Here is a 12,105-nt window from a genome sequence, read left to right as displayed (position 1 = left end):
TATGCAGTGAAAATGTACTTTACTTGAGAAATAACATTCTCAAGTGCAGGACAATGAAGAGAATTTGTTTCCAGCAACCCAGCTATAAAATAAATGGTAAAGGAAGTTCTATTTAACAAAACAAAAATGTTACCAGACCAAAGATGGAACTTCATAAATGAAAGGAAAATGAACACAAATGGAAAATATCTGGCTCAATATAACAGACTACTTTTTCTCCTCTTATCTTGTTTATATTGTGTATAACTTTTAAAGGCAAAAGTTATACAATGGTCTACTGGTTTTCAGTGTATATATATAAAATGAGCCTATATCAAAAACAACTCATAGCAGGTAAAGAGACTTAAGTGGTGGTTTCTACATTCCACTTGAAGGCTGTTGTGTGAACCCATGGATATGGAATCCATCTGCACAAAGGGTCAACTATTACATGTGTATGGCAATTCCTAATGTAATCAATTAAAAAATATACAGAGATAATTAAAAATTCAGAATATAAAATAAATTCAAAAGTAGATAAGCACTTTAGATAAATTAAAATATACTTCTGATACATACAGATTATATTCAACCAAATAACAGATACACAAAATCTAATTCTAGAAAATTATCAAGTCAACCAAACAAGGCAGTAAAAGAAAAACAGGTAAAACAAAACAAGGTATAAACAGGAAAAAAACAGTAAAGCTCTATCTGGTTGTGCAATTACATTAAATATAAATGGTCTAAATACTTCACTTAAAAGATTGTCAAAATAAACTTTTTAAAATCAAGACTAAGCATGGTGTGATGGCACACACCTACAAAAAATCCCAGCATTTAGGAGGCTGAGGCAGGAGGATCACCCCAAGTTTGAGGCCATCCTGGACTACATAGTTAAAGGACAGCCTGCATTACATAATGAGACGCTGTCTCAAAAAATAGTCAAAACTCAAATATATGCTATCTGTAAGCTATACAAGAAAATATAATGATAAAGTTAAAAATAAAGAATGGAAAAAGATATACCATTCTCAAAACAAAAGAAAACTAAAACAGCCATATCAGTATTAAATAAACTAAAAAGCAGGGATATCTTCTTGGATAGAGATGTAAGGATAAAGGATCAATTTATCAAGACCATATAACTATCTGTTAATGTGGATGCAACTAACAACAGAGTTCAAAATACATAAAGCAAAACCTGATGGAATTAAAAATATGTAATATGTTGGAGATTTCCAAACTCCTTTCTGAATAATCGACAGGCAGAGTTAAAAACAGTCAAGAGTATATAAGAAATAAATTACACTCTAACCCAACAATTATACAACACTCTAGCCAACAACAGAATATTCAAGTACATGCACGGAACATTCATAATTTATCATTTCAAAGAAACAGTTTTTAGTTTCATTTTTTTTCACTTTTTTCAATTTTATTGATTTCTGCTTTTTACTCTCTATTTCTGATTCAATCCTGGTCATAAAGCAAACCAGGACAAATTTAAGAGAACTGAGATCATACAAATACTCCCAGAACAATGGAGTTAAAACTAGAAGCCAGCATCAAGAAAATACCTAGCAAATTCTCAAATACTTGAGAAATTAAACAACAAATTTCTACGTTATTCACAAGTCAAAGATGAAATTTCAAGGGAAAATATTTTGAACTAAACAAAAGAAAAACAAAATTCAAAATTTGTGGGAGGTTAGCATCCAAAGTTTTGACTTTTTCTTTCTTTTTTTTTTTTTTTTTTTTTTTTTGGAGACAGGGTCTCACTGTGCAGTTCAGGCTGGCCTTGAGCTCACTTTGTAGCCTACGCTGTTCTCGAACTTGCAAGGATCCTCCTGCCTCAGCCTCCCCAGTGCTGGGATTACAGGCATATGCTATCACGCCTGGCTTGTTTTCATTTTTTTTATTAACCTGCAAGACGCAGGTTAATTATTAGTGTCAGAAAAGCAAGAAAGTCTCAATAAACAACACAGGCTTCTGCCTTTAGGAAATGTTAAAAAAATATAAAGTAAACCCAAAACAAGCAGAAATAAAAAATAAAAAGCAGAAGTCAATAAAACTAAGAGAAGAAAAATCAAGATCAATACAATTATAAACTTCTCACCAGATTAATGAGAGAGACGGCGACAGGAAGGGGAGGGAAGATACACAAATTATCAGCATCAAAAATAATACAAGCAAGCTGAACCCAAAAATACATAAAAGGGACAATACATCAAAACCAAGAAAGGCTTATCACAGGAATGCAAAGTTAGATCAGTTCTCAGATATCAATATAATTCACTATGTTAACAGGCCTGGGCTAAAGAAGATAAACATTATCACATCAAATAATGTATAAAACCATTTGATAAAATCCAACAGTTATTCATGATAAAAATCACAGCAAACAGGAAAAAATGAAATTCCTTACCCAGATAAAAGCGATCTTTAAAGATACATCTATCATATTTAATGATGAAAGACTGAATTCCTTCCTCTAAGATGGAGAAAAGGCAAGGATTTTTTTTCCTCACCATTGCTATTCTGTGTTGTGCTGGGAGCCCCATAGAGCGCAAGAGGGGAAGGGGGAGGGGAAGGGAAGTGAAGCTAAGGAAAGCAAAGCAAAGCAAAGCAAAGGAGAAAGGGAGGGAGGGAATACAGATTGGAAGGGAATATAAAAACTGTCACTATTTGAGGATAACATGATTTTCTATGTAGAAAGCTTTAAGGAACCTACAGAAGCCCGTAAAACAAGTGAGCGAGTTTAGTATGGCTGCAAGACACAAGATCAAGATACAAAAAGTAACTATTTTTAAGTATTACTTAACTGGAATTTGAAATTGAATCTACTTACACACATACAATTTGTGTGTCTGTATATACAGATCATTCACAATAGCCTTCAAAATAAACACAGATTTAAATTTAACAAAATTATGGAAAGATTTATTTGTTGAGAACTATAAAATGCTGATTTCTTTTTAAAAAATCAAAGACCTAAGTAGAAACATATAAAAAAATTTTATATCGTTAAAATGCTACTTATAGAATCAATTCTCCACAGTGTGGTCTAAGATTTAATACAATTCCAATTAAAGTATTAATAAGATTTTTTCTAAATATGGACAAGCTGATTCTAACTTTTTTTTGAAAGTTGAAGGATTTCAAACACAAACAATTCTGAAAAAGGATAAAGTTGGAAGACTCGCATTACCAGATTTTTATGGCTTGCCATGAAGCAACAGAATTAAGACAGTGGAATTTAGGCAAAAGGATAAACGAACATATTAATGGAATGCAGTAAAGAATTCAGAAATAGTACAAATCTGGTTAAAAGATTTTTTTTAAAAAATATGCAAAAGCCATTTAATGGAAATGGTATAGTGTTTTCAACTAATGGAATCAGAACAAGTGGTCATCTATATTAACAATCATTTTTACTTTCTATAGTTTATGATAGTTTGGTATTTTAAAAAGCATGCTAGCTAGGGAGACTGCCCATTCCTGGGCTAGCCAATTCTTAAAGAGATACTCAAGGGTATCTTTCATATGCAAATCAACTCGTTACAAGTCCATAGTCCCAGCTAATTCCATACCTAACTTGTAGCAGGCCAACTTTTTTGTGTGTGTGTCTTTTTTTTTTGAGACGAGGTCTCACTATGCAGTTCAGGCTGGTCTTGAACGCATTTTGTAGCCCAGGCTGGCCTAGCAACAATACTCCTGCCTCAGCCTCCCAAGTGCTGGGATTACAGGCATGTGCCACCACGCCCGGCTTGCAAGCCAAGTATTTCTACTATCTTATATCATCCCAGGAGTAGGCAACAAACAGCTAGAAACCATTCCTATGTAACAAAGTCTACCAGAATTATTCAAATTAGCCAATGCTAAACTGTAACCTCGCCTACTTTGTTTTTCTTAAAAAACCTCAATGAAGACTCAGGACTCTCACTCTTTCTGCGGTTAAATCTGGTATTTTCCTTTGTAGCCTTGTGTGGTATGACATTTCCCCTTCTCTCAGGAAATGTAAGCAATAATTTCTGTTTTAGTACTCAGATATGTCCATAAATTAAAATCATCTCACAGAAAAATTAACTCAAAATGTGATCATATATCTAAATGTGAAAATACAAAATTTTTTAGAAAACTTTGTGACCTTGGTTAGGTAAAGTACCGTTAGATGTAACATCAAAAACAAAACCCATAAAAGAATAAACCAATAAACTAGAGTCCATCAAAAGTAAAACCTTTTGAACCCTGAAAGACATTACTAAAAATGTAAAAAGAAAAGCTTTGGAATGGGAGAAAATATATGTATACCCAACAATAAAAAAAACTCAATAAAAATAAAAATATAACAGCCAAAATACAGACTATCAATTAGCCCTTGAAAAGATGATCAATTATCATTAGTTATTCTGGAAACACAAAATAAAAACCACAACTAGTCACCACTACACATTTATTGAACAGCTGAAATTTAAAAACAAGTGACAAAGGTCAAGGACAGAGAATAATTGCAATTCTCGTACACTGTTGATGATAGCTGCACTAGAAAACATTTTAACATTTTCTTAAGTTAAACATGCATTTAGGATACCAACCAGTAATCCTACTCTGAAATATTTATTCTAAAATATGAAAACTTAAGTTTGATAAAAACCTGCAAAGAAATATTATTGTAGTTCTATTCATAATTACCTCAAACTGCAAACAAATGTTCACAAGTGAAAAGATAAACACTGTGGTGCAGTCATATAATGGACTACTACTCTGCAATACAGAGAAATGGACTACTGATACACGTGTAATACTGGTAATCTTGAAGGTGTGGGGCTATGTAAAAGAAGTCTGTCTCAAAAGCTAACATACTATACAATTTCATTTATAGGATACTGTGGAAATGACCAAACTAATAAGATAAAGAACATATCGATACTTGCTAGAGGGTAGGGGAAGGAGAGTTTGACTGTAAAGAGGTAGCATGAAATGTTTTTTAAATGATGGACTTGTTCTGAATCTTGATTGTAGCAGAAGTTTCACAAATTTGTGGATGTTTTAAAACTTGTGAAGTATACACCAAGATTTTTTATATTTAAATTCTTTGCAAAAAATGTTTTAAAGAAATAAATGAAAACACATGAGGGCAGAATGCTTTGTTTTCAACTAAATTATTGAGTTCAATTTAATTTTCAGGTTTTCAAATTTTAAAGAATTAACTTCACAACACTGACAGAAGTTCCAGGGGTCAAATTAATTTTATCAACCAAGGCAAGGAAAATAATAGCTGAGAAGCAATTTCAAACTCTCATATTTCAATTATGCCTAAACAAATCATTAATCTAAAAGACATGCAGAGGGGGCTGGGGATTTAGCTCAGCGGCACTGCGCCTGCCTGGCAAGCGCGAGGTTGTGAGTTCGGTTCCCGGTACCGGAAGAAAACAAAAAAAAAACAAAAAACAAAACAAAACAAAAAGACATGCAGAGGATACAGATTGAAAAATAAACTATGTATCACTACTAAAAACTGAAAGTTAATTTTAAAACATATTCTATTAGAATTTAAATCTCATCAGAGTTGTTACTCATCCCTCTCCCTTCTACAGACAGTAAGTCTATTTTTTTATTCTTTTTTTTCTGTTTTTTGAAAAAGGGTTTCCCTCTGTAGTCCAGGCTGGCTTTGAACTCACTATGTAGTCCATGCTGGCCTTGAACTCACAGTGATCCTCCTGCCTCAGCAATTACAGGTGTGTGTTACAACACTTAGCTATATATTTTTTTTCTTCTTGCCTTCAAAATACTAAGCAAATTACTTACAGCTTTAAGGGTAAGATCACACTGGAAAACAAGTGTACGAAGTTGTGTTAAAATTTCTCTTTTAGTATTTTCTAGGTCATTTCGTCTTTCTTCAACATTAGTTACACAAACTTTGTAGAGTTCATTTGCTTCTTCTACCTTCAAGGAATACAGAAAAAAAAAAACACTGATTATTAGAATCCTCATTTTTTGTCTGTGTTTGTTTCTTGAGACAGAGTCTTGCTGTATAGTTCAGGCTGCCCCTGAACTCACTATTTAAGTCAAGTTGGCCTTAAACTTGCAGCAAGCCTCCTGCCTCAGCCTCCTGAGTGCTGGGATTACAGGCGTGCACCACCATGCCCAGCAGAATTCACATTTTAAAAACAAATACTTATGTAACTAAGTTGAAATAACTGGAAAGGCCTCTATTTATGAAAACAGAAATTATCTATATTTTGAATAGAATATTTCTAATGATAACAAATAGCAACCTGTTTTGGTTGGTGACTGAAGGGCACTTTAATGGATAGTCAAGTATAATTTACACTTAGCATATTGTCTATAAAATAAATGTTCAGTTCTATTTATTTATTTTTTATTTATTTATTTTTGTTTTTGTTTTTTTTCCGGTACCGGGAACCGAACTCATGACCTTGCGCATGCCAGGCAGGCGCTTTTGCCGCTGAGCTAAATCCCCAGCCCCTGTTCAGTTCTATTTAAAATAGCATTTTCTATTTATTAAAGAATTCAGGGGCTGGGGATTTAGCTCAGCGGCAAAGCGCCTGCCTGGCAAGCGCAAGGTCGTGAGTTCGGTTCCCGGTACCGAAGAAAAACAAAAAAAAAAAAAAAAAAAAAAAAAAAGAATTCAGTAAATTATGTTTCATAGGTAATACAAAACTACAGCCCATGCTTGCTAGCAGGTGCGGGAATCAGCACACACATAACACACTAACCCAAAAAGTAAAGTTTCTGAATAATCAAGTAAAAATATTAAATTACTGCCCTGTGTAAGATGCTTCTTTCACAAACAAAACCCCAAATTCCTAAGCTGCTGAAAGCAGTGGTTCTCCAAGTGTGGCTATCTCCCAGCAGTAGTAGCTGCAGAATAAACCTTGGAATGTGTTGGGAGATGCCAGGCAGCTGGCCCTGCCCCACCCCACTGCATCAGAACCTCAGTCTCCCAGGGAATCCCGACACATGTGGAAGTGTAAGAACCAAACCCTCAACTTTCAAATAATAAACACATTACTTTTTGAAGAGCCTCCTCTTCCAATCTTCGTTTTTTTTCTAGTTGCTTGTTGAGATTTTTTACTAATCCACTACTGGAATACATATGCTCTTCTTCTGCACGAAACATGGAGGATTTTGCTTTTTCATATTCATCTTGACGTTGCATGCATAACAATTTTGCCTTTTTCAGAGCAGTTTCTGTTTCAAGCTACATAGAAAAGAATATTAAACACAAAACATGAAACTCTGCAGTACAAATATCTTTAGTATATTCAAGAAGATGGATAAAATAGTATTTTAGAAAAGCTACACAGAAAAGTAGGCAGTTATACACAAAAGATAATTTTAGATGTCCACCAATAGGTACGTGATGCTCTACTATAATACTAACCATTTTATTTTGTTCCTGTTTCCAAAGTTCTTTTATTTCTTTCCTTTGTTTTTCCATTTCATTTTTTCTCCCAAGTAGAGGCTGTCAAGGGTAATTTTTAAAAAGAAAGAAAAAAAACCTGTTTATGGTATACTGCTGTTAAAAAAAAAAAAAATGTGTGTACTATAGATACAGAGTAATTTTTACCTGCACAAATTTGTTAGCTTGCAGAGCTGCAATCGTCTGCTGTAAAAGGTGACTGCTCTCTACGTCATTAAGAAGAGCACTAGTAAATAGAGACTGTAGTGGCATAAACTCCTAAAATTCAAAATTGAAAAATAAGTTTTACAATACAAAAATGACTAGTTATACATGTGACTAAGTGAGAAAAATACTGAAAAGTTAATTATAGTTATGAGCTAGTTAGCAAAATTAGTGGCCATCAAGATAATTTGCATAAATTTGTGAATTTTGAAGTTCTCTACTCTATTAACTGAGAGTTCTTAATTTTGCAAAACATTATTTGGGAGCTCATCTGAGTAGTCTCTTTTTTTAAAATCAAATTCTAGAAATTCACAGAGTACTCACTTGCAGTCCAATGTTAGCTCTAGTTGCCTCTGCCAACTTCACAATATTTCTAGTGGACTCCAATTCTGAAAAGATTGAAAAGATATGAGAAGGCAAAACTATTGTATTCTTCCCTACTCTAAAGTTATTTGTAGTTCTTTAATTTAAAAATTGACCATATGGTATAGACTAATATGGATCATGATACAATGTACTTATTCCTCTTTTTTTTGGTACTAGGAATACTAAACATTGCACTTGCCAGGTAGGTGCTGCACCACTGAGCTATATCCCTGGCCAATGTACTCATTCTTAATCATACATGCTCATCAAAATCAACTTGGGAAAGTTTTCAAATACACTTGCCTAGACCTTGCCTGTCTAAGGAATGAAACTTTGTCTCTTTAAGTTTATTCGGGTGATTCTGATTAGCATTCCCTATGAAAACCAGTGCAGTAGAAAGAACACAAGCTTTGGTAGATTCAATTTTCTTCCAGTTACACTATAATACCTTAAGCAAATTTGCTATATGACCTTAGAAAAATCACTTGTCTCAGTTGCAAAATGGAGACAACAATTCTTTTCTCGCCTTCTTCTCAGTGGTTTGCACAACTGAGATAATGGATATGAAAACACTTTAAAAATTATAAAACACTAGGGTAATATTAGCTATCAAAATTCCATTGCTTATACGTTCTTGGGTGCTTTTATGTCCTTTTACTATATTGTCTCACTGCATTAAAGTATGACTTCCATTTGTCTTTTTGTGCCTAGGTCTAGTGGTTGGCCCACAGTAAAATATTCATCAACTATACCTAGTATAAGGAAATCTCTGTTTCAAGAAGAGAAAGTGGATAATGATTTATTACAGTGAAAAATTACTGACTTGGAATCATAATATTCAGACTGTAGAAAATGAATTAAAAACAATTTAGTTCTTATACTCCAAAGTTAATAAGATGCTGTAAAGAACAACTTACCCAAGTTAAGCTTTTTTTCAACCCATGACACTATGTTCTTGGTATATTTTGACCATGTTTTAGCATATGACAAAGCCAGTTCTACAGAGTCAGTGTTCTTTAACAACACATTGTCTAGTTCAACAGGAGAAAAATTTCCTGAAAATAAGAATGTCAGGGCAGTATATGTTAAATATGATCACACAGTAATTCAAAATGAAGAAGTACTGAGGTCCCTAGATGTTTGTCAATAAAAACTGGTTTTCAAAAAGTTAAGCAGCAAGTTCATAATGAAAGGGTTTAAACATGAAATTGTTCAAATCAGAATGTAGTTTTAACCTTAATATATATTTCTATTATTCATTTGTTATAAGCCTTATGTAATTCTTAAATCAGTCTACATCATGACATTATTTACCTATGCTAGTGGGGTTTCCCCCTTAAATTGTATAGATTTTGCATTTAAAATGAATAGACTACTAGGTAAGAAGAGATTAAGTAATCTAGAACATTTTTGAAAGGAACTGCAAAATGACAAAAATTATAAGTATCTTGAGCATTACCTTTTTCATTGGATGAGTCCACTGAGTCCACAGAAATATTCTCAAAAGACTTACAACATGGAAGAGAACAAATTTAAGATTAGAGACACCAAACCTCTGCTTCAGAAAATTTTCACCTTAATTTGTTACTCTGCTAAAGAATTTCTTTTTTTTTTTTTTTGGTTTTTCTCCGGTACCGGGAACCGAACTCACGACCTTGCGCTTGCCAGGCAGGCACTTTGCCGCTGAGCTAAATCCCCAGCCCCTAAGAATTTCAAGTATTTAAAACTCAAAGGGCCTAAGAAGTCTGTTTAAATACCAAACACTATGTAAGAATTATACGGCTTTTTATCACTGCAGCTCACGAGATCCCAAAATGAACAACTTCATTGTTTATTAACAGCATTAATGTAAAACTTTAAATTCTGCAAATCTCTAAAGTACTGGGAAGTTAAGCATACAACCAAAATAAACTACTTTCTAAATAGATAACATTGATCTATCTTTTTTTCTTTTGGTGCTGGGAATTGAACTCAGGACCTTGCGCTTGGCAGGCAGGCACTTGTGCCACTGAGCTATATCCCTGGCCCTCGATGTATCTTGTTTAGCTATCTTTTACCACATTATCATATGGCAAACATGTCTTTGAAAGTTTATTAGATGGCTTATACAGAACTTTCTGTGATGATGGAAATGCTTTATGTATGTACTACCCTATATGGTAGATACTAGTTACATGTTACCCACTTGAGCATTTAAAAAATGGCCAGTATGATTAAAGAGAATTTTAAATTTAACTATCAGTTAATTTAATTATAAAAAGTACATGTGCCTAGTGGCTATGGTACCTTATTAGGTGGCACTAGAAAACTCTACCTACAACATTTGTTAGATGTTAAATTTGATCTGCTTGGTTGAGCAATGTGTATTATGCAAGGATTCAACACAAAAGGAATCAAAGAGACCTAGGTCTGAAGTCTAGCTCTATTTATTAACTGTATGATATTAAGCTACATGCTTAAGTTCACCTAATTTTAGTTTGCCCTTCTGTGAAAGAAGGATAGAATACTATATTCATAAGTCTGTTTTAAGGATTGAAATTATGCAGGCTTAGCAAAGTGAAGGGTACAGCACTATTAAATAAAGTTCAGCTATTATTTTTAAAGGATATTTTTCAGGACTCTTAAGCAAATAAAGCAGTTTTATAATTAGCATTATATCATCAGTAGCTTTTCAATTCCAATGTTTAAGGGAAATTAAAACCTGAAAAAGGGCCAGGGATACAGCTCAGCAGTACAGCACCTGCCTGGCAAGCGTGAGGTCATGGGTTGGATTCCAAGTACAAAAAAAGAAGACTCAAAAAAGAAAATAAGATGCAAAAGAAAAAAAGGGATGGGTAGTACTTTCTGTTAAGAATCAGTATATCTGTACACAATAGAGGCATATGAGCAGAAAAATGATTTGCAATTAAAATTTAAGTTGTTCAAAGTATTAGCAACAGTTTAAAACAGTAAAATTGAGGAAGAATCATGAATAAGAGTGAAACATTTAAATATTTTAAGTCTTCTTCATTCTCCTTCATTCTTCAAAGGATGGCTATAGAAATAGTCCTTATTTTTTTGGCAGCATTATAATGTATTTAACAAATACCTTAAGTAGCCATTCATATTTTTTACCATTTTAAGAACAATGTAAAGTATTTATATTATTTTGACATAATATAAGTTCATGACATCTTTCCAGATATTCATTGAAATCTTTTTTGGAGCTGATATATCCATGATGTAGTTTAACTATCTTGTATTCAGTGGGAAAAAAATGCAGTCAACTGAAAATACTACAATTGTAAATCTTTAAAGCAATATCCTCCATGCATTGCTCATGTTCTACTATTCCAAAGTGATTGTTCTTCTAATTAGAAATCCCAATCCTGTGACGTACTTATTGGGATGCTCTCAGGGACAATTAAGACCTACAGGATGTTAACAAACACAAATTGTAGGACTTGTGAGAAGATTAATACTCTATTTCAGGAAACAACTGAAATATTAAAAGTATTAAAAGTTCTGCTGTCACACAAACTTAGCCTACCTTATTGTCCCGAGAAACAGGTAGTCGTAATGATGACTCATTGCCTACATCTCCCATAAGGAAGTTTGTAAGGCTATCCAGGAAGGTTAAAAAAAAATAAAAAGACAGATCATTACACTTGTCACAAGCTTTAGCTTCAATTTATCATCTAGAACGAATTCTTTTAAGAACCTGAGGAAAAAACTCTTAGGAATCCATTCACATAAATCATAAACATGATCAGTTACAAATGAATGCGGCCTTAAATATTTGGCCATAAAGAGACTTGCAAATATAATAATAAGGTAGTACAGAACGCAGCTTTTCCAAAGTTGTTACAGTCAATACTTTATTTTATATATATATACACATTCACATACCTACATAATTACATAATATACACACATAAATTACACAATACACATCCTAGGCCCATTTATTTAAATGACATTCCTCTACTTACATATTCCCAAAGGTAAACGCCAAAGTTTCAATGGAAGAACACACTTCTCGGAATAAATCATTTTTGTTTTCTTCATTAACTTCTGTAAAGTTCACAGCTACAGAGAAAGGTTGGTAACAATAAATAAAGGGGAAA

At 33.2% G+C, this 12,105-nt stretch overlaps 1 protein-coding gene across 1 annotated transcript in view; it reads right to left on the bottom strand.

The window, feature by feature from the left end:
- The window catches only part of Arhgap29 (Rho GTPase activating protein 29), a gene marked incomplete at its 5' end in the record, with an annotated part of 58,959 nt that overhangs the window by 20,180 nt on the left and 26,674 nt on the right, over positions 1–12,105 (bottom strand). Inside the window, 9 exon segments of the mRNA XM_005384999.2 lie at positions 5,791–5,928; positions 7,019–7,207; positions 7,391–7,471; positions 7,577–7,687; positions 7,958–8,022; positions 8,917–9,054; positions 9,459–9,507; positions 11,529–11,601; positions 11,971–12,067. Coding sequence (XP_005385056.1) covers positions 5,791–5,928; positions 7,019–7,207; positions 7,391–7,471; positions 7,577–7,687; positions 7,958–8,022; positions 8,917–9,054; positions 9,459–9,507; positions 11,529–11,601; positions 11,971–12,067 — 941 coding nt within the window.

This window comes from Chinchilla lanigera, unplaced genomic scaffold (genome assembly GCF_000276665.1).
Source record: "Chinchilla lanigera isolate Chin_1 unplaced genomic scaffold, ChiLan1.0 scaffold00022, whole genome shotgun sequence".
NCBI classification, from domain to species: domain Eukaryota; kingdom Metazoa; phylum Chordata; class Mammalia; order Rodentia; family Chinchillidae; genus Chinchilla; species Chinchilla lanigera.
This window is presented reverse-complemented; position numbering and strand designations above follow the sequence as displayed.